General features: G+C 44.0%; 1 protein-coding gene across 3 annotated transcripts in view; it reads left to right on the forward strand.

The window, feature by feature from the left end:
• Positions 1–26532, forward strand: part of arhgef3 (Rho guanine nucleotide exchange factor (GEF) 3) — a 305631-nt gene that overhangs the window by 138112 nt on the left and 140987 nt on the right. Inside the window, exon 1 of one of the 3 annotated variants that reach the window (XM_078209604.1) lies at positions 3436–3609. The exons of the other annotated variants lie outside the window; for them this stretch is intronic. Coding sequence (XP_078065730.1) covers positions 3580–3609 — 30 coding nt within the window. The 5' untranslated portion in view covers positions 3436–3579. Of the gene's footprint in view, positions 1–3435; positions 3610–26532 lie in introns of those variants that run through there. 3 annotated transcript variants of the gene reach the window in all.

A 26532-nucleotide genomic window follows, 5' to 3' on the forward strand; every position in this document is an offset into this window, starting at 1 on the left:
AGCAGGACAAGGAGCATTGGTGAAGGAAAAGGGTAGTTAGTATGTCTTGAGTATCTCCCCTTCATCTGAAAATCACCTGTCTTAGTATCTCAATCCATTAATAGTTGACTGGATTGGACTGGGATTTCTAGATTGAGTTTAGCTGTTTTTTGGTTACTGAGGCAAAGTAGCCTCCCTCGGTATAATACCAAACCTCCTGCTGCAATTGTAAAACTTATTCTCTATACATGGCTTGGTATACCAGGATAAGAGGGGATGTAGGAATTACATCCCAACTAGGCTTGTCAACCCTCCAGGATTGGCCTGTAATCTCCAGGAATTAAAGCTCATTCTTAAGAACAATGTGAGCAATCCTGATAATCAGAGAAGCATTCAAAAAATGGTGTCTTTCTTGTCATCTTTGTTTCCGTTCATTGGTTATAAAATTATTGGAGTCGGAGAAAAGAGGTTGTTTAACCGACAACTGTGCATCATCTAGTTAGGATACTGAACTTGCTTCCCACTCGATGTGGGATGGCAGTATGCCACAAGAAAGGATGTCTTGGGTGACTAGTGGGGGAGGGTGGGGAGCATGGGGCAGGGTCAGTTAGAAGTAAGAGCTCATGTAATCAAACGTCCAGGAATACATTCAACCAGAGTTGGAAAGGCTGACCGCAAATATGAAAGCAATTGGAGGGCAAAGGTTAAAGCTGACTGTTCCAGCATCTCTTGCCTTTGATGACTGTCTTGTTCAGGCTATGATTTCATAACCATGTGGACTGCTCCAATTGGGATTGATCCCAGTATGTTTGAGTCTTGGTTCCAAGACTGATTTATTCATTATCCAGCCATATATGTTGAAGAAAATTGTTAAAGATTTTGGGACCACCATTTATCCTCAGAACTTTGAGGCGTGTCTTTTCTAAATTGAAAAGAATATGTGGAATAAAGGGAGGGATTTTCCATCTCGAGGGCAGAAAACAGAATTGTGGATGGTTTCCAGGTCTTGAGGTTGATCCTGAGGGTTGGGGCGGGCATGATCGCTCATTGGGATTTTTTGCAGATTGACGTGGAGAATGATTCTCTGTCCGATTCAGGGCAGGGGTCTGGCTCTCAAAACTGGAGGACCTCTTCGATCAGGCTGGAGGGTTCGACTCCAGGCATCTAAATTGTCCCCTGTACCTCAGGAAACTGGAGGCCAACTGGGAAATCCTAATTGGCCTGCTTTAAGTGGACCTGACCAAGCTCTGCAGGAGCCTAATCGGCTGCCCACCACATGAGGACAGGTAACGATGCCAGCCCTGGATCCGATCCTCCATCAGTGAAAATGGCCAATGTCAGCAAACAGGCACATCCGTCTCCATTCCTACCCCAGGTTGGACCTGAAAATCCTGGCCAAAGATTCATAATAAGTTACCTTTTCTCCAAAAGATTTACATAAAGGCAAGATATAATTTGCTAATTTGAACTTTGTAGGCACCTTCAGTTCAGGACATAAAATACACCTTTAGTAAGAAAATTCAATTCCATTATACTTTTAGCATATAATATTATAAGATATAGGAGCAGAATTAGGCCATTCAGCCCACCAAGTCTGCTCCACCATTCAATCATGGCTGATAAGTTTCTCAACCCCATTGTCCCGCCTTTTCCCTGTAACCTTTGATCCCTTACCAATCAAGAACCTGTCTATCTCTGTCTTTAATACACAATGACCTGGCCTCCACTGCATTCTGTGGCAATGAATTCCATAAATTCACCACCATTTGGCCGAAGAAATTCTTCCTCATCTCGGTTATTAAGGGTCGTCCCTTTACTCTAAGGCTGTGTCTTCAGACCTCGTCTCTCCTACTAATGGAAACATCTTCCCCACGACCACTCCCTCAAGGCCTTTCAATACTCAATGAGATCCCCCCTCATCCTTCTAAACTTAATATAGATTAGTATTAAGCATGCAAAATACCCTTTTTTCAAACACTTTTTAAAAAAATGCAAACTTGTGTATATTCCCTATAATGCTGTGCGGTCCAAACAGAACCGATACTACACAAGAACACATTTTATGTTAGGTATTTTATGTCAATGTGAAACATTCTCCAGATTATCCAAAAAGAAACATTCAACATCAAACTAACAACAAATTGTCTCACTTGTTCATTACAAGTGCCAGGCAATGACCATCACCAAAAGAGACACTCTAACCGCCGCCCCTTGACATTCAATGGTGTTACCATCACTGAATCCCCCATTGTCAACATCCTTGGGTTACCATCGACTAGAAACTCAACTGGACTCACCATATTAAACAGGAGCTACAAGAGCCAGGTCAGAGGCTAGGAACACTGCGGCATATAACTCGCCTCCTGATTCCCCAAAGCCGATCCACCATCTACAAGGCACAAGTCAGGAATGTGATGAAATACTCCCCACTTGCCTGGATGGGTGCAGCTCCAACAACACTCAAGAAGCTTGACACCACCCGGGACAAAGCGGTCCACTTGATTGGCACCACATCTACAAACATTCAATCCCTCCACCACCGCTGTGTGTACAATCTACAAGATGCACTGCAGCAATTCACCAGATTCTTAGGCAGCACCTCCAAGCCCAGAATCACTTCCATCTAGAAGGACAAGGGCAGCAGATGCATGGGAACACCACCACCTGAAGTTCCCCTCCAAGCCACTCACCATCCTAACTTGGAAATATATCGCCATTTCTTCACAGTCACTGGGTCTAAATCCTGGAATTCCCTCCCTAACAGCATTGTGGGTCAACCCACAGCACGTGGACTGCAGCGATTCAAGAAGGCAGCTCACCATCACCTTCTCAAGGGCAACTAGGGATGGGCAATAAATACTGGCCAGCCAGCGTTGCCTATGTCCCATGAATGAATTTTTAAAAAATTACTGGAGCAGAGTGGCTCAAACGCATGACTTTCCTAGAGCAGTTAGCCTACTAATAATCCAGGACTCTGAGGAAGTGATGCACCAACTGCAGGACCAGATATACAGTACAGAAATCACTCTGCAAATCTTGAGAAAATAAATCTATTAATTTCCTGGGCAACATGGAAGTGCTGTTTACCGAGAAAAATATAGTCGGATTAATAATGTTCGTTGCATATGTTATTATACTTTAAAAAGGACCCGTGTTCAAACAATTCCAACACAAGTTGTTTGCTCCTGCATCAGTTTCCTTTCGATTGTTGGGATTCAAGACTTGGGGGGATTTCAAAACTTACTAAGTTTATTTCATGTAGACCCGTCCAACCCAACAATACAAAGGATGCAGCAACTTTGAGGAAGGATATTCAATATATTCTCCGCAGCAATAGCGTTTACGCAATTAAAGTGCACCTGGCAGACCACTAAAATTGCATTACAGGCTTCTGCAGTCCATCTGCACTCTGTATAGATACAGATAACCGCCGTCAAAGGCTCCTGTCTCACTTCCTGTTGTTCGGCTGCTTGGGGAGGAGTACAGCTCAGGGGGAAAGCTTTGGGGCAATTTTGGCCGAGAGTAAGCTCGAAACATTACTTCAAAGAATTTGAGAATCTTCAAGTTTTCTTTCGCTTGGCGAACACTTACAAGTGCCTCATGGTGTGGTGTTGCTTCTTTGTGCATCAGGTAAGAAGTGCAGAATGGTTTTGCTGCAATTTCAAATGGGTGGCTACAAATGTCATGAGTTACGAGAAACTGAACCTGCAAATAGAATGGTGAAAGACAAGTTGCATTATGCAAGGTACATCTTGAATTTTTAAATATCCCCAAAATATCTGTACATTTTAAAATGATGTTGCAGACTGTGATAAATGAAAATACATGTTAATCAGCTCTCAGCCTTTCTAAAGCTGAAGCGCACTTTCAAAACTCATACAAGGTTCGTGTAGCCTACTGTTTGCTGCTCCTTGCTGGAGTGTTCTACAGGTTGAGTGATGCTACAGAGTCAAAGTGAACCATATACAGTTTTAATAATGTGCATATTTTGGCAAAAGAGCAGTAACAAATGGAAGAATTTGTTATAGATACTCTAAAATAAGTTGCAGTCTTTAATGGTACTTAGGCAGTGGTTTATGTTAGTTGAAAACAGGAACTCATTTTTTGCATATTGCAGCACCTTCTGTGGTTTAACTCTTTGAATGGTGAATTTGCTCAGCTTTCAGTATTTGTACAGATAGTGCTTACACTGATAGATTGATCATTTCGCATGGATTTTCTAGCAAAAGTAGCACTTCTATACGACCCTGTAGATCTTATCCATTTTAGCTTCGTTCTGTCAGCTGGAGGTCATATCAAGATTGTGATAAAATGGATAATTAAGTTCTTTTATCACGTGAGGTATTCGTCTGGAATATCAGATAGCGGTCAATGTGTGGAAAATTAAAAGAATATTGTTTAAGACTGACTAGGGATGGCACAGTGGTTAGCACTGCTGCCTCACAGCGCCAGGAACCAAGATTCAATTCCTGGCTTGGGTCACTGTCTGTGCAGAGTCTGCACATTCTCCCCGTGTCTGCATGGGTTTCCTCTGGATGCTCCAGTTTCCTCCCACAGTCTGAAAGGCATGCTGGTTAGGTGCAATGGCCATACTAAATTCTCCCTCAGTTTACCCAAACAGGTGTTGGAGTGTGGCGACTAGGGGATTTTCACAGTAACTTCATTGCAGTGTTAATGTAAGCCTTACTTGTGACACTAATAAATAAACTTTAACTTTAAACTTTAAAACTTAGCGTCCCTAGCCGGAATCATCTGTTCTGGCAGTCTTAAATTTGGTGGAAGGCGCGGAATGTTTTCCGCTGGGAAGCAAGATGACTGACCATGTGCGATCTTGGCCTGTTCAGCTCATTACATATCCATCATGAAGATCTCGTTTTCGCGGCGTGGGCAACAAGACATTACCGTGTCCGCCATGGGATTGCAGGTCCGGCCGCCATATTTAAAGGACACCCAGACTCACTTCAAGCCAGGAGCTCTGGATTCTACATGACTAGAGCAGACAATGGGTGGCCCCCACACTATAGCAAAGCCTCCCTGCAGGTGCTCCTCCACCTGCTTGCTAGGCATTGCAGCAGGCGGCTCTCCCATCTGACCACACCGGCCTGGGTGAAGGCTGCAATGGAGATTGGTGCTCGTGGGACTCACCAGAGAACCAGCCAACCAGCAGGAAGAGGATGAATGATTTGCTGTGCTCAGCCAGAGTAAGTGGCACCATCTACTCATTGCAAAGTGCCACTTATAAGGGCATCAGGCAGTGTAAGTGAGTGTGTGCATGTGGCTGTTTGAGCTGCAGACCGAGCAGCCGATGGGACTTGTGCACTGAATATGGGCCAAACACTTAAAGCTCTCAATCTTCTATCAGTTGCAAGAAATCCTGCTTACTGGGAAGGGCTCAGGTATAGGAATGTTTGCACCTAAACTGCTCATGTACCCATAGGGGTGCCAGTCAATCCTTCTGTCTGTCTGCAGACAAGAACACACACACAGGTGGGATCAAGACCAGAGGTGACATTTGGGACATCCGAGTCCTCACCCCTTTTTGAGGTTGCTAAGATATCCATGAAGGAAGTTTCCATTAACAGGGGAGACTAGGACGCGGGGGCACAGCCTTAGAATAAAAGGGAGTCACTTTAGAACAGAGATGAGGAGAAATTTCTTCAGCCAGAGAGTGGTGGGTCTGTGGAATTCATTGCCACAGAGGGCTGTGGAGGCCGAGACGTTGAGCGTCTTCAAGACAGAAATTGATAAATTCTTGATTTCTCGAGGAATTAAGGGCTATGGGGAGAGAGCGGGTAAATGGAGTTGAAATCAACCATGATTGAATGGTGGAGTGGACTCGATGGGCCGAATGGCCTTACTTCCGCTCCTATGTCTTATGGTCTTATGGTCTAAGGAGCAGGACTGTGCCTGTGCACAAGGCAAGTAGGACTCTCCCAGGGAGCCAGCAAGAATGCCTCCAGTCTGCAATTGTCAGATGTGACAGCACAGTTACACATGAATTAAGGAGCCTGCTTAAGCATCCACTAAATCTTTCTTTGCTCCATTCCAGGTACCAGCAAGAAAACCTCTGCCTTCTGCAAAGGCACGGTTCTTTGAAGATGTAACTAGGGGTAGAGTTGACAAGGGGGTGTGGAATATTTGGACTTTCAGAAAGAATTTGACAAAGTCCCACATAAGAGATTATTGTGCAAGATTAAAGCACATGGGATTGGGGGAAGTGTATTGAGATGGATAGAAAACTGGTTGGCAGAGAGAAAACAAAGAGTAGGAATTAATGGGTGCTTTTCAAATTGGCAGGCAGTAACTAGGTGGGATCAATACTGGGATCCTAGCTGTTCACAATATATATTAATGATTTGGATGAGGGAACAAAATGTAACATCTTGAAGTTTGTAGATGATACCAAGTTGGGTGGGAGGATGAACTGTGACGAGGATGAAGAGATCCTTCAGAATGATCTGGACAGGTTGGGTGAGTGGGCACATCAATGGCAGATGCAGTATAATTTGGATAAATGTGAGGTTATTCACTTTGGAAGAACAAACAAGAAGGCAGATTACTACCTGAATGGCTGTAAATTGGGAGAGTGGAGTGTGCAGTGGGACCTGGGTGTCCTTGTGCACCAGTCGCTGAAGGTAAGCATGCAGCAGGCAGTAAAGAAGGCAAATGGCATTTTGGCTTTCATTGCAAGAGGTTTTGAGTACAGGAACAGGGAGTCCACCCACCTTCTGTCTGTTATGGTTCTGGCATACAAGCACTTGCCCCAATGGAAAGGATGGCAGTCGCCTTGGAGATCCAAGTCAGTGGAACACACAGTGGATGACCAATATGTGCTTGGACTGGCACTCCATCACTTTAACCATGGGTACAGAGCAACAGTGGCTAGGTGGGAGTGGGTCAGGGCACCTTGACCTCTCTCCAGGTGCCTCTTCTCCTTGAGGAGTCAGGGAGGTGCCATCAGGCACTCACAGGGATGAGGTGTGCCAGCCAGACACCCCAGAGCTTCATCCCGGGACACTCCAAGGTGCCTGGCTGCTCCACCTCCCCTCCGTCAGTGCCACTATCACCTCCAGCAGGTCAGGCTGAGGAAGGTGCAGGCTGCGGCCTCTACGCTTCAGGCCAGCAGAAGACACCCGCCAAAGTCATTACACTCGTTGATCTTTCTCTACACCCTAGCTGTGACTGTAATATTACATTCTGCTCCCTTTCCTTTCCTTCTCCATGTACGGTATGCTTTGTCTGCAGAGCATACAAGAAACAATACTTTTCACTAAATACTAATACACGTGACAACAATAAATCAAATCAAAATTGATCAGCAGGCTGCTTTCACCTCAGCTGCAGAGGTCGGGGCTGCACCTAGACATCATAATAGGAAAAGGCACACAGGTGTACAACAATTGGAGGCATCCTGGATCCCATCTAGCTGCTATTTACTTCAATGGCCATGGGTATTTAAGGGTGCGTAAGTTGGATCCTCTTGGGGTCTGCGAATGAACCCCTATAGATTCAGTTCTCACACATTATCAACATAGCAATAACTCAGTAATTGCATATGTGCATGATTAAGCACTGCCCATCATTGTGAGTGTGCAGCCTGGCCATGCATCATGCAAGCCTTTACTTGCAGCTCATCACGTTGTAACCTCTGAAATTGGTGTCTGCACAGAGTGTTCAACGGAGTCATTGCATCTCCTGCTCCTGTTGCCCTGATGTGAGATGTAGGTAGGTGCAAGGGGTTCTCCGGGGCGAGTTAAACATGCGGTGTGAGTGGCAAGGAACACTGTAGATACACTTTCTGGACTGAGAGAGTGAAGCTTACACAGTCTTCTTAATAATTGAAAACCAGAGAATTCCCGACATGGTGGGAGAAAGCTGTGCTGGGCATATCTAGCTGTTGCTGGCTGTCCTTGATTTGTCATTTTGAACTAACGTGCAGGTAAGGAGGCAACAGGCAAGTTAGCTTTGACTGCGAGAGGCAAAGTGGAGGATTAAGGAGGTGTGTGTGCAGGTGACTGAAGTCTTTGTGAGATCTCACTTGGAGATTGCTTGGACTGCTCGTCTTCTGGATCAAGGGTTGCAGTAGACCCCATATAACGGGATTGCAACCAAAGTGCATCAGATTTGATTGAAGAATTAGGGTCTTAGTCCATGAGGTGTCTGAGAGTAGAATAGGTCTGTGTGCTGAGGACTGTGAGGCTATCCATGTGAAACGATAACAGCTCAAACATGGCTCTACAGGGTCCATGCAGGAAAGATTGGTTGGGTTGTCCAGAATGGTTGATCATAGCCTGACATTAGTACTAAGGCCATCTTGGACTGAGACTTGTAGGAGTCTGCGGTTGAAAGGTTTGGAATACTTGCTGCTCAGAAACCCATAGTGCAGATGAGGCACTCTTGGTGAGTGGACTCCAAAGTAACCTCAAAACTTCTCACCATGATAAAGATGTCAAGTGATATGGAGAGTGATAGGGGGACAGAAACACAATCTCCCATGATCAATCTGCATGGAGGAGTGATTTTGAGAGGCCAAATGGTGTTTTCATGCTGATTCTCCTTGTAGACCCATACACCTTGTTCTGCCAGAAAGAGCTCTCTGCTAGGTCTGCCCCTCAATGGGAGCTGCTGTGAGGGTGACAAGGGTGCATCCCTGCTGAGATAAGATTTGATGATTGCTCCAAATTGCCATGCATAGAGACATTGCGAGGGCATGGGTGAAATCTCAGTTCTACTTACAGTTGCCCGAGGTCACAGGAGAACAGCAGGTTCTAATATGTGCATTTAGCACCAGGGCTCTGTATATCAGCGTAGTTTGACGCATGCAAGTGATCAAACCACCAGCATAGCAGATGTTAAATAATACAATTTAATTAAGCTGTGATAAATCAAGGTATATTAAAGCAAAGAATGATATCTGTAAGCAGAAAGGAGCTGGGGCCTGCCAGCCAGAAGAGGATAAACAAACCGAGTATTGAAGGAAATGTCTGCCTGGAATCTGTTAGCTATCAGATTGTCATGGGGTCTCTCTTCTGCATTGCACCCTTGCAATGGCCTTTACGTGGAACAGACAATGATGGTCCAGGACACACACTGTGAGGAGTATTAGAGAGCCCTGCCTGAGCGGTCCAAACCTCATCTTCAGGAAGCCTATTATCCGCTCGATAGTGGACCTTGTGGAGGCATTGTACCCCTCCTCAGCAACACTCTGCAAAAGGCAAACTGGCGTCATTAGCCAGGTCTTAGAGTATCCCTTGTACCCAAGTAGTCAGTCCTTGTACCCAAGTAGTCAGTCTTTGTACCCAAGTAGTCAGCTCCTTCCCTGCTGCTGTCAGACTTTTGAATGGACTTACCTTGCATTAAGTTGATCTTTCTCTACACCCAGCTATGACTGTAACACTACATTCTGCACTTCCTCATTTCCTTCTCTATGAACAGTATGTTTTATCTGTATAGCGTGCAAGAAACAATACTTTTCACTATGTTAATACATGTGACAATAAATCAAATCAAATCCTGCAATCACTGAAGTCCTTCAAAATCGTGCTGGGAGTGGTTCAGAATGTTGGCATCATGAGATTTTCCTGGAATCCAAAGACAAGCATGCAGGATTTGTCTTCTCTGACCACGTATGAGCTTCTGGTTCAAGGAATAGAAACCTTTTCTCTTAATTAATGTGATTGGGAGCTCTCAGTGCCACATGTGTGCAGTTAATTGTCCCTTGCACTTGTGGAAAACCTGAGATTGTTGAGAATCCCGACACTCTCGCAGCCTGGCCTTTAGGATTCTGGTGGAATTGAACAAGTTGGTACGCTCTCCGGAACAGGGCGTCTCTCACCTCCTGGATGCACTTAAATTTCACAAGCTGGGAGAAGCCGTACAGGTCCCCTGGAGCCCTCAATGGAACCACTGGCAAAGACGTTTGAGGTGATGGTGACTTTTAACGGGACAGGCTTGGGATTGCCTCCCAAGTCCTTGCAGCCACATGGAGAATCTGGCTGATGTGAGCAACCACATTCCAAGACATCCTTCCACCCTTAGCCTCCTTCCTGTAGCCTGCCTCTGCTCTGGCCCTCCCTGCTGCTCTTGCCTCCCCTGCCTAGTCTTTGCGCAGCTTGGCCCAACAGCACCTGATCTCAGTTAAGCGGCTGACACATGAGCGGTGCCTAAGCGGGCCATAGCAGTGACGAGCCGCTTCAAAGTCATGCAAGAAGTGAAGCTCATCAGGTGCATGCCACTTGTATGCAGTCTCAAATATGAATGTTCTAATTCCTCACTGAACGGGGAACTTAACTCAGAGGGGGAGCTTAATACTTACGGCTGGCCTTTTAATGAGTATGCGTGACTTGCTAATGTATACAAAAGAGTCTCCTGATGTGGGGTAGCTCAACCCCTCCCTTAAAGTCTTGAGAACATAAATTGCTAAAGTACTTCCCTCCATTGGGAAATGCCAATCCGATTTGACTTATTGACTAATCAGGGCCCTCTTATAAATTGTTGTGATCATTTGAAATTCATCATTCTTGCATTCATTCTGATGAGTGCAAGGTGAAAAACTTCGGCAACATCTCTCTTTGCAGCAATACTCAAGTTACTTAATACCAAGTGACTGCTTCTAGAAATAAACTCGTGCTTTGTTTGGCTTTTTAGGGCCTTGTTAATGGTGGCACGGTAGCACAGTGGTTGGGGTGGCACAGTGGCTAGCACTGCTGCCTCAGCACCGGGGACGCGGTTTCAATTTTGGCCTTGGGTGACTGTCTGTGTGGAGTTTGCACGTTCTCCCCGTGTCTGCGTGGGTTTCCTCCGGGTGCTCTGGTTTCCTCCCAAACTCCAAAGATATGCGGGTTAGGTTGATTGGCCATAGTATATTGCCCCTTCATATCAGGGGGACTAGCAGGATAAATAAATGAGGTTATGGGGATAGGGCCTGGATGGGATTGTGATCTGTGTAGACTTGGTGGGCCAAATGGCCTCCTTTTGCACTGTAATGATAATTTGTACTCCCAGATCTTGTTGCTTCATTACCCTATTTAGATTCTAAATAATGCGCAACCTTTTTTTTGCCAATGAGCAATTCTTCAAAAGAATCTATAGAGGTTTACAGCATGGAAACAGGCCCTTTGGCCCAACTTGTCCATGCTGCCCTTTTTTTAAACCCCTAAGCTAGTCACAATTGCCCGCATTTGGCCCATATCCCTCTATACCCACCTTACCCATGTAACTATCTAAACGCTTTTTAAAAGACAACATTGTAGCCGCCTCTGCTACTACCTCTGGCAACTTGTTCCAGACATTCACCACCCTCTGTGTGAAAAAATTGCCCCTCTGGACCCTTTTGTATTTCTCCCTTCTCACCTTAAACCTATGCCCTCTAGTTTTAGACTCTCCTACCTTTGGGAAAAGATATTATTTTATAGACCTCTATAAGATCAGCCTTCTACGCTGTAGAGAAAAAACTTGAGTATTGCTGCAAACCTCTCCTTACAACTCAAACCATCAAGTCTCGGGAGCATCCTAGTAAATCTCTTCTGCACTCTATGTTGAAACTCATTTGCCCACTCTGCAAGTTAATACCCTCTTGTCATTTATTGCAATCCTCCTCAGAATTGACTATACCGCAGCCGCACCCACTCTGGTGTCATCCACAAATGTAGAAACTGTGCTTTTGATTCCAAAGTTTAAACCATCGTTATGAATTGTGAATTCTGCCATTCCACATAACTTTCCTTTACCCCCTCCTCTTTGTTTTCTACCTTGAATGGTATCCCTTTTGCTACTTGCCCCCTGCCTTCCCACTCTCTGACCTTATTGATTGGTCTATTATGTGGTATTTTACTGAAGGCCTTTTGAAAATCTAGATTAATTACATCTACTACATTTCCCGTGTCTACTCTCAATATTACCTTTTCAAAAAATTAACAATGTTTGTCAAGCAAGTCTTTTCTTTTATAAAAAGCAAATAACTGCAGATGTTGGAATCTGAAACAAAAACAGAAAATGCTGGAAAGTTTCTGCAGGTCTGACAGCATCTGTGGAAAGAGAATAGCACTTATGGGTGGGATTTTATGACCTCACTGGGGCGAGGCTTGCAAAATCCCACCCGAGGCCAACGGATAATTCTGTTCTGCGAACCTCACCCACTCCGATTCCAAGCGGTAAAATTCTGGCCAATGTTTCAAGTCTGGATGACCCTTAGGTCATCTAGACTCATTCTCTCTCCACAGATGCTGTCAGACCTGCTGAGATTTTCCAGCATTTTCTGTTTTCGTTTTTTAAAATCCTTTTGATTTTTTTTGATGTTCATCTCTTTACTCCAAAGCAGGAATTCCTTTCAGCAGTGTTAAGCTGTTTGGTCCATAATACTCCAAACAACTTTTCGCCTCCCTTCTTAAATATAGGTGTACGTTAGCTATTCATCTGTCTTCTGACACCACACCTTTCTCCAAAGGATTGTAAAAATGTGCAGTAATGACTCTGTTTTCTCTTTCCTAGATTATTTTAAAATGTGGCCCAAGGACTTTTATCTTCTCTCACGTTTATTTAGTTTAGTTTATTTAATATTCCTCATCCTTTTATTGTAAATGCAGTTAATTCATTTCTAATCTCATCATCCAATGTCATGTTCACGGCCCTTTTCTGGTAAACACTGAAGCAAAAAAATTAATATTTCTGCCATTACTCGATCATTACCTTTGTCATTACTCTGTCTGTCAATAGGTTATCCAATTCCTATCTTGACATCCCTTTATTAAATTTATGGGTCTGTAAAAATACTTTATTGTTTAATTTTCCTTGGTAATTTCACTTCTTTGTTCTCCTAATTGAGTTTTTGACTTCTGTAGTAAGTTCTTCTTCTTCTTCCTTGTCATCTTCTGATGCTCTTCATGTACTCCGTTTATGTCTTTTCCCGTACCCTAATTTTATTCTTTATATCTGCTTTATCCATGTTGACTCATCAGTGTTTAGCTGTGTTTAGCAATTTGTTTATTCCTGGATAACACTGAATACAATTTTAAATGTTTCCTATTGCTGTTTTACATTCTTGTTTGCCACTATTGTTGTTCATTTTGTTTTTGTAAGTTTAAGTTTAACATTCTGATCACCTCAAAAATGGACCTATCTTGCCTGGTCATCACATACTTCTGTGCTTTGCAATTATTATCTCGGAGTGTATTATGTTGTGGTCATATTTCCTAGTTGTTCCCCTATCTGGTTTATTCCCCATTACCAGATCCTGTAACGAATCCCCCTAGTTGGGCTTCTTACATGTTGGGTTAGAAAGGAATTTTGTACACTCCATTCCCTCATCCCCTTTACCTACCTCTTGCCAATTGATATCAAAGTAGTTGAAATTCCCCATGATTATTATTCTGTCTTTTACTCAATTCCCTAATTTATTTGCACATTTCTTCCTCCACCTTCTTTCTCCTATTAGGGGTCGACAGACTGCACATATTAGTGTGGTTGATCCTTTATTATCTCTTATTGATATTCATATGGCTTCTGTCTTGTTCAATTGTCACTTTTTTCTACTGCCATTATATTTTCCCCAATAAGTGCAGTGACTCCATGATTCCACTATCCCATTTTTTCCCTCCAGCTTTGCTAACTATGATATATCTTGCAATGTTTAGTTCCCAGTTTTGATTTCTCTGTGGTCATATCTCTCTAATCCCTACTCTGTCTGGTTCCTTGCAATATATTAATGCCTCCAGTTTCCCTGTTTTATTATGGACAGATTCTGCATTGCTGCACAGACATTTTTGTTAACAAAAGTTCCTCTTCCTTTAATTTTAACCATCTTTTTACATAACTACTCCATAATTTTATTTATTCCCCTAGTTGCCCAAGTGTTTGCCCCTTTCCTGTTTTCACTTATATTTAGACAAATTTCATTTCCTGTACACCCTTCCCATTATATTACAAGTTTAAAGCCTTTGTCACCTCCCAGTTTACCCTTTCTGCTAAGATATCGGCCCAATCTTAATTCAGGTTTAGTCCATTCCTTTGGCCCATCTTCTTGTCCCAGAACTGGTGTTATTATCCCATTAAAAGGAATCCCTCTTTCCCACATTGTTTCTGTGCTAATTTGAACGTGGCTCTGGCAATAATCCAGAGATTATTATCCTCAATGTCCTACCCTTTTAGCTTGGCTCCTAACTCCTGATATTCCTTCAGCAAGACCTTTCCTGTCCATGTCATTTATTCCAACATGGACCACAACAATTGGATTATCCTGCTCCCTTTTTATATTCCTCGCAAGCTGCCACAACATATCTCTTACCCTGACATCTGCTACTCGACACATCCTACAGGATTCTCATTCACAGTTTCAGCGGAAGCCATCTATCCCCCAGTTATAGATCGTCTATCACTTTCCATCTTTCTATTCACCCCTAACAGCTTTCTGAGCCACCGTGCCAACATCTGTATTCTGGCTGTCTTCCCTGCAGTCCTTCACCTTGTCCTCACAGGTAACCAGGACATTGTACCTGTTGGCCAGGGCCAGTGTCTGAAGGACCTCCTTAACTTCTCCTTTGTCCCCACTGCCCAAATTCTTAACAGTCTGTGTTCTGAACAACAACAACCCAGAAATTCCATCCGCTCCCTTATGTTTCAGAGTGTCTCCAACTCACTTTTCGCACACTGACTCTGTCTGGAGTGACATTTCCTGCAGATGTGGAAATCCAGGATAGCCTCACTGTCCACAAACTCCCATATGTTACAGCCCTGACAGATAGCCTTACCCTGCTATGTCCTGTCTTAATGTGCTCAATGTTAACCTGAATAAATGTAATACTTTTTAACTGATTATTTATAGATCTATTAGTTAATCAGTTTGTCTCATTAATTTATTAAAGTAGTAGTTATATTTAACCAACTCTTAGTTTAAACATTTGCTCTAGCTGAGAGACAATAATAGTGCAATACTCATCAACTAAAAGTTTTAAAGTTTATTTATTCGTCACAAGTAGGCTTACATTAACACTGTAATGAAGTTGCTGTGAAAATCCCTAGTCACCCACACTCTGGCACCTGTTCGGGTACACTGAGGGAGAATTTAGCATGGCCAATGAAGATAACCAGCACGTCTTTCGGACCGTGGGAGGAAACCGGAGCACCCGGAGGAAATGCATGCAGACATGAGGAGAATGTGCAGACTCTGCACAGATACTGACCCAAGCCAGGAATCGAACCAGGATCCCTGGCGCTGTGAGGCAGCAGTGCTTGCCACTGTGAATGCCCCAATCTCCTAAATGCTGTCCTGTGAGGCTACTATTTGATTTTTTTTTGTTCTTACTCCGCTGCTCCATCTATCCCCACATCTGCTCTTTGGCCTCAGGTTGCTGCTCATTTAGTTCTCGCCTTTTATCTCCGTTCCCACTCTCGACATTACTCAGGCCCTTCCTTTAATGGCCTCCCTCCGCACTGCTGCGATCCTACGATTCCTATTTCAGAAATGTATTATTCTTCAAGAGGTTGCTTCTACACTGCATCCCCTTTAATGCTGGTTTATTATTATTTTTTAGTTTGGCGACTGGGATTACGGATAGTACTCCAGTGGGGTCTGTTCTGGCAAATAAACACAGTCTTTATTGCAGTTATTTGTGTGAATGTGCCTTTTTTTCAGACCCAGGGCCTGTCCAATTCTTCAGAGTGATAGTTTCCCACTGTGGTGTGTTCTCCCTTGATTGTATTGTGGCTTGATGTGGCATTTGAAACCTTGCTGAAAGTGCTCCTGATTGTAAACAAGCTCACTTGACCCGTAACTATTTATTTACATTAGGCAGGCAGGCTGCCGCGGTTTGTACCATTCTCAATCACACTTAAAGAAAGGGAAAGTTATTGCCTCTGTAAATGAGACACACTTAATCACGTAGATCTGCAGCTTTGTGTAATTTTCCACAGTGAAAACCACAGCACTTTTTGCACTAAAAGTTATAAAATGATCTAGACTTGGCTCACTACAGCCAGCTTTGTATTCTTCTGTATGTTTGATCCAAATGTGATCAATGATGCACAGTTGATACATCTCAGTAACCTGTATCTTAAGCATATTGCACTGTCTTGCTGTGTTCACACACTCTGTTCCAAATTGATTGCTTATTTCAGTATTTGTTTGAATCCGTTTTCTTGGCGCAGAGCTATGTTCTGTGAAATTCTGTCAATATATCTTTATCCTTTTCCAGGGAACTGGTTGACGTAAAGGATATTCTACAAAGCCCAAATCTTAATAGTTCCAAAAAGCCAGTGTTTCTCACACACAACCACAACCCACAGGCTCTGCTTTGGATGCCAGGTTATCTGGCGACATTGGCAGAAATGGAAATGAGGATTTGTCAATTCCATGAATGGGGATCAATTGAAAAAAGATGCACAAGGAACACACTTTGTAATCTTATAGTCTAGAAAAAGACAAAAAAGAGGTTGTGATGGAGAAGGAGTTACTAACAAATGTATTGTCAATAGACTAGTTGAATGATGATCTTGGCCCAGATGTTCCGATCCAATCAGGATCAGAAACCCTGGGCAGGATTTTCCAGCCATGCTCGCCCCAAGTCTGGAAATTCCTACCTGGGGTCAACAGATCTTTGCATAGTCCGTGCCCCACCTGCTATGATTCCCGTGGCGGGAGGGACGGGAAAATTCCACCCCTATTTCTGGCCCTGATCAGGAAAAAATACACATTTGCCTTCCACAAGGGGGTATGGTCAGTAAGGTAGGTGAGTGAGGGGGATGGTCAGTTGTACAATTACCCAGGTGCTAAATCAACAAAGTATTTTTCTGTATAAACAGTTCCTGGGTAAGTATCCAGGTAAGCGGGTCAGAACTGCATCAAGTCTCTGATTCTAACTCCGAGATGGTGAGCTTCTCAGAGGGTCGCGGGGGCAGGAGAATTGCCCGGCGGAAGTTGACACTTCTTGGGCAGTTCCCACAGAGTCCTTGTACTGGAGCTCCATTGGATCACGAGAGCATCTTCCAGGATATGTCTGATCTCCAACCATCTGGAAACTGGGAGATCTGGGCTATTATTTTCCAGTTATGTTTAATGGGCAAGATGTTATGTCCTCCTCCCCCCTCTGGGCATGTTTTTGGTGGTATGATGGGGGGGACTGTAAAATGCAAAGGGTGGCAAGCCCAACCCCTTCTCCCCCACTCCTGAGCTGCCCTGCGAGTGGGCACCAAAATCTGAAGCCCACCCACCATGTGTAAATAATTAAGGGTCAGTTGAGCTTGTTAGCAAGTCAATTGTTCCCAATATTACACTGCTCACACCATAACACAATTGACGTGGGCAGGCAGGCAAGAGAGGGTGGCCTGTTCTTTCAAAACATATTTACAAGGGTACTATTTTCACATGGGCGACACCTGCTCCAAAGATAATAACCCTACCTTCTCTCGTCCCCCACCTACACTGCAAAACTCATACTCCCAACCCCCTCTCTTCCCCCTTTCCTAAGGTACCCAATCCCTCCCCGCCCAATACTTACCTGAGTCCCTTGGGGCTTTTCATCCTGGGCCTGCTTACCATCCTGGGAGCACCCACCACTGAACTCTGGTGCTGCTGGGATTACAAGAGCTGCCGAACAACCCCACTGAGGGGCAGAAGTCCCACACTCATGCTGCAGGCGGCATTGACCAGGTATCATCGCTGCAAGCGGACTTTCTTTTCCTAATCTACGTATAGCAGGTAGTATTCCCCTTCCTCCCCCCCCCTCCCCATTCTACCCATCCTTCCACCCCCCCACCCATAAAATCCAGCCCCGTGTTACATAGAAACATAGAAGATAGGAGCAGGAGGAAGCCATTTGGCCCTTCGAGCCTGCTCCGCCATTCATTATGATCATGGTTGATCACCCAACTCAATAGCCTAATCCTGCTTTTTCCCCACAACGTTTGATCCCATTCATCCCAAGTGCTATATACAACTGCCTCTTGAATACGAATTGAATATACAGTGCTGCTGTTCTCCTTTTCAAAATCATCCCCTCCACACGTTTTGGACCTGTTTTGCAACTGCAGTGGTTTCAGACATTGACTTGTTCTTGGTTCTAGTCCAGCTGGAAACATCGACCACGAAGAAAGGTAATGGAAACTTTCTCTGTGAAAGGTTGGCCCTGTACTCATCAAATATTGTCCTGGAAGTCAGAACGACTTGAAAGAGATTTTCAGTTTCATCAAAAACAGCACACACCGACAGTGAGATTGTTTAAAAAGGGCTGCCTTATTCTTGGATTTATTTCTATGGTTATGTCGAGGAATCAGTTTAGAATCCTGGACTAACTCCAATATCATACAACAGATATTCCAGAGGAAAATAATGTTTATTTTTGGATATTGAGTTCCAGTATTACGGTCAAAATTTGGGAAGCAATCAACGGTCTTCACATTTTATTAGCCTGCAATCCAATGTGTATATCATTGAAAATTGCAATGTTATATGCAGACTAGCAAGGCTCTCCATGTGAGCAACATTTTCCATTTAAGTCAACACTTAAGAAAATGGCCTTTGGATTTTGCAATCAGTGCCTAAGGAATAAATACGCTTCACTCCCACTCACTGCTTTCAGTCTTGGAGCCAGCTAGCAATCCATTCTGCCACTTGTCCCCTGGCCCCACATCCTCCAACATTCTTCATTAGTCTCTTATGGGGCTTTTACAGAAGACCGTTGGAAAATCCAGATAAATTACATTTACTCCATTACCATTGTCTACTCTCTGTGTTAATGCCTCAAACAATTCAATAAGGTTGGTCAAACAAGATATTCCCATTTGAAATCCACGCTGACTATTCTTCGTTATATTTCTAACTTAGAGATGTTCTCTTCTCTCCTTTGATGAGAATTCCATTATTTATCCTACTATTGACGTGAAGCTGAGTCTTTTTGTTTTGTGAGAGGGAGGTCATGCCTCACTAACCTGGTGGTGTTTTTTGAAGAAGTGACCAAAATGGTTGACGAAGGAAGGGCCGTGGATGTTGTCTATATGGACTTTAGTAAAGCGATTGACAAAGTCCCTCATGGTAGGCTAGTGAAAAAGGTTGGATCCCATGGGATAAAGGGGGAGGTGGCTAGATGGGTGGAGAACTGGCTTGGTCATAGAAGACAGAGGGTGGTAGTGGAAGGGTCTTTTTCCGGCTGGAGGCCTGTGACTAGTGGTGTACCGCAGGGCTCTGTATTGGGACCTCTGCTGTTTGTGATTTATATAAATGATCTGGAAGAAGGAGTAACTGGGGTGATCAGTAAGTTTGCGGACGACACAAAACTGGCAGGACTTGCAGACAGTGAGGAACATAGTCAGAGGCTACAGAAGGATATAGATAGGCTGGAAATTTGGGCAAGCAAATGGCAGATGGAGTTCAATCCTGATAAATGCGAAGTGATGCATTTTGGTGGGAATAATGTAGGGAGGAGCTACACGATAAATGGAAGAACCATAAAGGGTGTAGAGACGCAGAGGGACCTGGGTGTGCAAGTCCACAGATCTTTGAAGGTGACGTCACAGGTGGAGAAGGTGGTGAAGAAGGCATATGGCATGCTTGCCTTTATAGGACGGGGCATAGAGTATAAAAGTTGGGGTCTGATGTTGCAGATGTATAGAACGTTGGTTCGGCCGCATTTGGAATACTGCGTCCAGTTCTGGTCGCCACACTACCAGAAGGACGTGGAGGCTTTGGAGAGAGTACAGAGGAGGTTTACCAGGATGTTGCCTGGTATGGAGGGGCTTGGTTATGAGGAGAGATTGGGGAAACTGGGGTTGTTCTCCTTGGAAAGACGGAGGATGAGGGGAGACTTAATAGAGGTGTATAAAATTATGAAAGGCATGGATAGGGTGAACGGTGGGAAGCTTTTCCCCGGATCGGTGGTGACGTTCACGATGGGTCATAGGTTCAAGGTGAAGGGAGGGAGGTTTAACACAGATATCAGAAGGACATATTTCACACAGAGGGTCGTGGGGGCCTGGAATGTGTTGCCGGGCAAGGTGGTGGAGGCGGACACACTGGGAACGTTTAAGACTTATCTAGACAGCTATATGAACGGAGTGGGAATGGAGGGATACAAAAGAGTGGTCTAGTTTGGACCAGGGAGCGGCGCGGGCTAATTGTTCCTTGTTTCTCGTTTCAAGGCTTCATTCTATGATCATCTTGCTGGTGCCAGTACAGAGCGAGACTGCGGATAGTTGGGAACCTGTCTCGGGGGCAGGGAATTCATATGGTGTTCGTGGAAGTGGAAATGACTAGGGTTGGGAAGCATTTTCCGATCAGGGCCATTGTGATCTCCTGGACTCGTTTCGATCGCCTCAGGGGGTCGGAGAGGAATTTCCCAGATTTTTTTTTTCCCCATATTGGCCCTGGGGTTTTTCACTCTGGGTTTTCGCCTCTCCCTGGAGATCACATGGTCTGGAATGGGGGGGTGGGGGTGAGTTAATAGGTTGTAATGAACAAAGCATCGTAGCTGTGAGGGACAGCTCGGTGGATAGGATATTGGTATGTAGATAGGCTGGAAAATTGGGCGGGGATCCTGGATTCAGGATTCAATCCTGGACCGGGGAGCGGCGCGGGCTTGGAGGGCCGAAGGGCCTGTTCCTGTGCTGTATTGTTCTTTGTTTGTCTTTGTCTTTGTATAATTCCTTCCACATATTCTGTCCTCCCTCTTAAAATAACAATTACTTTAGCTATCCAGCGCTCTGGTGGAGTGAGATATCACGAGCAACAACCTCTAGATTTCTGAATAACTGTGACTGCTGATAACCTCACCGTTATTGAGGGATGCCAACCCTCCCGGAATCGCTGGGAGTCTCCCAGAATCTGCTTCAATATCACGGTGACCAAACAGAACGTTCTGGAAGCACATCAGCTCCTGGCAATGGCGGCCAGTGCCAGCCACCAGCCAATCATGACCTGGGCTCAAGTACCACCTGACCTTCTCCATGTCAGGAACCTACATCTGCAACTTAACATTGGCGGAGGCCACTTGACGGAAATATCTGCATAGCCCACAAACCATGTGATCAGTGCTCCTTTCAGTTGAGGCAATGCCCATTCCGGCTGCAGAGTTGGAGGAAAGAATGTTGATTATGAACTAAAGTTAGGCTTGGCTGAGACTGACTGGAGGCTGGTATAGTGTGTAATTAGTTTTATCAATGTTATTAATTAGTCTCAGATTGAATTAGTGGTGGACTGTGGTGCGCTGCCGATTTCTGTCCCCCGAGAGCAGCTGGCAGGGGAAGGAATTATCCAGACTCAAGTAGTGGAGACAGGCTCATTCCCTCTCACTCAGTATTACAGGTCTTTTCTCTGGTTTCACCCACTCAGGCAACACCGCCAGCTTTCCATGATGGCACTTTCACCCACATCTGGAATATGTCCAGCCAGAGTTGACAACCCTACTGTTATTCCCAGTGTAAAATCCAGGCTGAGAACTTGAACTGTTTTCTTTCCAAAATTTAGCTGATGTAATGTGTGCAGCCCATTCTGCATTTTTACATAAATATTACCTTCTCAAAACCGGACCCTCTTTTTACATGTACACCCCGAATACAGTAAGAAGTCTCACAACCCCAGGCTAAGGTCCAACAGGTTTATTTGGAATCACGAGCTTTCCGAGCTCTGCTCCTTCATCAGGTGAAGGAGATGAACCTGATGAAGGGGCAGCGCTCCGAAAGCTCGTGATTCCAAGTAAACCTGTTGGACTTTAACCTGGTGTTGTGAGACTTCTTACTGTGCCCACCCCAGTCCAACGCCGGCATGTCCACCACCCTGAATACAACATTGCACCTGTCTGTCTCAGCTGCATCTCTAGGGCGGCACGGTAGCACAGTGGTTAGCACTGCTGCTTCACAGCTCCAGGGTCCCGGGTTCGATTCCCGGTTCGGGTCACTGTCTGTGTGGAGTTTGCACATTCTCCTCGTGTCTGCGTGGGTTTCCTCCGGGTGCTCCGGTTTCCTCCCACAGTCCAAAGATGTGCGGGTTAGGTTGATTGGCCAGGTTAAAAATTGCCCCTTAGAGTCCTGGGATGCGTAGGTTAGAGCGATTAGCGGGTAAAATATGTGGGGGTAGGGCCTGGGTGGGATTGTGGTCGGTGCAGACTCGATGGGCCGAATGGCCTCCTTCTGCACTGTAGGGTTTCTATGATTTCTTCTATGTGAATTGTAATGAAACTTCTGACTGGTTTAACTTGAGTTGGCAGCCGAGGGGAGTGGGTGGGGGGAGAGTTTACTGCAATCCTCCTTTTGAAATACTGGAATTTACAGCCTGTCCCGTATAAACAATTAAATTTGGAGTTCAGCTTAGAACTTCTAATGAAACCAGACTCTTTGTTACCAACTTATTTATAGCTTGTTATAGTCGCAGGCACCAGTTGGCTTGGCATTGGAGAACAGGAATGAGACACTGCACACACATGCTGTTAAACATCACCCATGACTCTGACATGCTAGCAATTAATACTGCCCAGTGGTTTCTAATCAGCAAGAAACTCCGAGTTAATGAGAAGTCAACAGGTTTCCCTTTGATTTGCAGATTTATCTGTGCTTACCTTGGGATAGGGACAACTTCCCTACTTCCATGTAATCCAAGCAAATATATGCTGAACCCTTCTGAGTTGTACACATTTAGATTAACAGATCCCCGCAAGTCAGCATTTATACATAGAAACATAGAAAATAGGAGCAGGAGTAGGCCATTCGGCCCTTCAAGCCTGCTCCGCTACTCAATATGATCGTGGCTGATCCTCTATCTCAATGCAATATTCCCCCACACTCCCTGTACCCTTGGATGCCTTTAGAGTCTCGAAATGTATCTATTTCCTTTTTAAATATTCATAATCATTTAGAAAGAAAGCCCCAAGTTCCCCACCTCCGGACAATCTTTACCTGGATGACTAACCAGCCAGTTTAGTCTGGCGCAGCTAGTTATAGATGCTGGGTCTTCGAATTGACCAGTTGAACTGCTGTGTAGGATGTCAAGAATAAGCAGAGAAAACAATCACCACCCTTTTCCAAATGACAGTGGTACAGAGAGCATACTGGGCGGCTGTTAAAAGACTCAAAGCTGCAGTTTAATGATAGCTGAGAGTCTTCAAGTTTGTGACAGATCTCACTGGCAGTGCAACCTACCTTTCTTTTATAATTGGTCACTTGTTAAAGTCTCGAGGCAGGAATTAGATCTGATTGCTCTCCTTTTAGGGAAGAAACATTTTGAGGACTAACATGTTGGAAGGTTTGTCCAGCCTGGTATTTGGTTTGGCCATTGTCCAGATGGCCCTATCAGACACCTAAGCAGTTCTTAGGCCCTTCTCACATCTGTATGAGGGCCTGTTTTAGATCTCTCTGGGAAATTGAATAGTGATGAGAGGAGCAGGAACCAGGTTTGCTGCCCAGGATTCTTCAGCACGCTGGTGGTGATTAATAAAGAATTCAAAAATCATTCCTATGGAATCCAGAAGAGCGGAAATGCCACTTCATTTCTGCAACATTCTCCATCATTCCACACCCTCGTCCCTATTCCCATGTCACCCACCCCAGAAATGTCCCTTACAGCAATAGGCTGCAGTAGCTCATCCAAATAACAGGCCACTTGTGTAGGCCAGCCTCAGGCCTTCAGAGGCTCACACCAGCCATTTCAGACCCCTTAATGGGCCAACAGGAATTTCAATCTCCATGTTTTCTGCTTATTAACTGTTTATTTTTTACTTTTTGTTTTGTTTTTCAGACATGTAATGGAAAACCGTTCTCCATAATTTTCACTCCTCCATCAATACCTTTCTCTACACCCTAGCTATGACTGTAACACTACATTCTGCACCCTTTCCTTTCCTTCTCCATGTACGGTATGCTTTGTAAAGTGCGCAAGAAACAATACTTTTCACTGTATACTAATACATGCGACAATAATAAATCAAAAAAACAAATTCTGTGGTCTCATTCCAGCAAACAGATTCTGAGGACCTGTTGCCGTGACAGTTCCTTGCCCATCCCATCCCCCTATGCCACCTCTAACAATCAACTTTCATATTACCAGCAAATTGAAAAGTTACAAGTTTGGTTTCATGGACAGATAATCTAAGCAGATACAAGATTTTTAATATATTACTTGTTGATGTTGTGACATTTCACACACACAGTCAAGACGAGGTTTAGTGTCCGGATGATATGGAGACGTCATTCATTCAGTCCTAATTTAAAATCATATATTGTATCCCATATACTATTGTACTAATAATATCAGCCATGAATCAGTGAAGCAGTCTTGCCTCTGAGACACAAAGTTCTGGGTTCAAATTCCACTCCAGGGCTTGAGCACAAGAGGCTGATTCTCCAGTGCAGTACTGAGGGGGTGCTGCACTGCCACAAGCGGCCTCTTTCGCATGAGATGTTTAAATTGAGGCTCCATGCATCAACCTGCTTGAGTGAATGTAAAAGAAGGCCTGCCAATATTTTGGAGAGGAGCAGGGGAGTTATCCCTGGTGCCCTGGCCAATAATTATCCCTCAATCAACATCACACAAAAAACACATGATGTGTTGGTTAGATGGATTAGACAGGGGAAATGTATGGTGTTACAGGCAGGGGTTAGGGCCTGGGTAAGGTGCTCTGTCGCAGAGTCGATGGGCCGAATGGCCTCTTCTGCACTGTAGGGATTCTATTCTATCTGTCGTTGTGGGAGTTCGCTGCGTGTGTAATAGCTGCCACAACACATTACAACGGAGACTACACTTCAAAAAGTACTTAGTTGGCTGTAAAATGATTCGAGTTGTCTGGTGGTCATGAAAAGCACTATCTAAATGCAAGTCTTTCTTCCTTCATAATGAAACTGGATTTATTAAACTTGTAGTGAATATAATTGGTGTGATAATGGTGTGCTGCATCTCCTGCAGAGGAAGGGAAGGAGATCGTTGCAGCATGCCAAGTTTGCAGGCAGTTTCCATCATAAATATGGACTTTGATATTTATGTTGGCAAAATTAACTGGAGGTTCATAGAGCTGTAAGACCCTTTTTAGCATATTGTAGATGCATATATTCCATACGATAAAGATGTTAAATATAATGACTTCCCTGGCATATGTTTCAAATTTCTTGGCATCAGTTTAATGCCAGTGGGATGATTGCACATTTTTCTAATCATGATACAATGACCTTTCAAAGTTGCTGATATGCACAGATTTCTTTCAGCTACAATACACAAAGGCATCTGTTTTCTGCACATTGACTATGATTGAGTGAAGGTCCAGTCTTTCTTGATGTTCAGACATTATTTAAAACTTATAAGTATGCTAAAAAGTGAGCTGATTAAGTTTTTAAAAATTCATTCATGGGACATGCGTGTCGCTGGCTGGCCAATATTTTATTGCCCATCCCTAGTTGCCCGAGGGCAGTTGAGAGTCAACCACATTGCTATGGCTCTGGACTCGCATGGAGGCCAGACGGGGTAAGACGGCAGATTTCCTTCCTTAAAGGACATTAGTGAACCAGATGGGTTTTTCTGATAATCAACAATGGTTTCATGGTCATCAGTAGATTCTTAAATCCAGATTTTTTTTTATTGAATTCAAATTCCAACATCTGCCGTGGTGGGATTTGAACCCGAGTCCCCAGAAAAATTAGCTGAGGTTCTGAATTAACAATCTAGCGATAATACCATTGCTTCCCCTCAATAACTTCAAATTACAATAGTCTTTCAACCAGCTTTGCTAGGTAATTAATTTTACACAGTAGATGGGATTTTCCAGTCCTTCCAGCTGCAGCTGTAATGCTGACAGCTGTTGACTTGGACGGTAGTGTTGTGATCTAGTGCGCTAGATGTCAAAAAGGGTAGTGAAGGAGATTCTAACATAGCATTCAAAAGAGAATTAGATAAATACTTGAAAATAATTTACAGGGTGAGGGATCCTGTGTAACCCTGTTGCTTCAGTCTATGCAAAGATTTCATTTTAAGATATTTCTGCCTATGTACAATTACATTTAAATGCCAGACTGTAGAGGTTAACTAACTCTGCTAAGCTTAACAAATTGTAGCTAGTTTGACTACATGTAGAATCAGATGGGTCAACCAAGAATTGACTGCATTCCTAAAGGGTACACAATGCAAGCAAGCAACAGCAGCTGCAAAGATTGTTTTTCTAGACAAAGACAGCATGTGAAAAACACTTTCAATAACAAGATAAGGGTTGAAATATATTTTTGATTTTTACAGTGTGTGTATTCAATTTCAAGATCCATTTCTAGTTCAGTTTCAATACAGTTCAAGTGTCTGGCTGAGAAGACAGTCTCCAAGTTCGCTTTTGTTTTTGCTTCTGTCATGTTAATTTTTTTAAGTTCTGTCCAATGACAGAAAACCATTTTAAAACTCGTACTAGTGCTGTCCCCTTGTCTCTTCAAACGAACGAGTGGACCCAACGCAGGGCTAAGAGGAAAGAGCAGGGGAATGAGACTAATTGGATAGTTCTACCAAAGAAATGACAAGATTGACAGAATGGTATCCTATTGTGCTGTAACACTATTATTCTGTGATTGTGAAAAGGACACATTCAAAATGGTTTAAAATTACAAATATCT

The sequence above is a fragment of the Mustelus asterias genome, chromosome 3, assembly GCF_964213995.1.
Source record: "Mustelus asterias chromosome 3, sMusAst1.hap1.1, whole genome shotgun sequence".
Taxonomy (NCBI): Eukaryota; Metazoa; Chordata; class Chondrichthyes; order Carcharhiniformes; family Triakidae; genus Mustelus; species Mustelus asterias.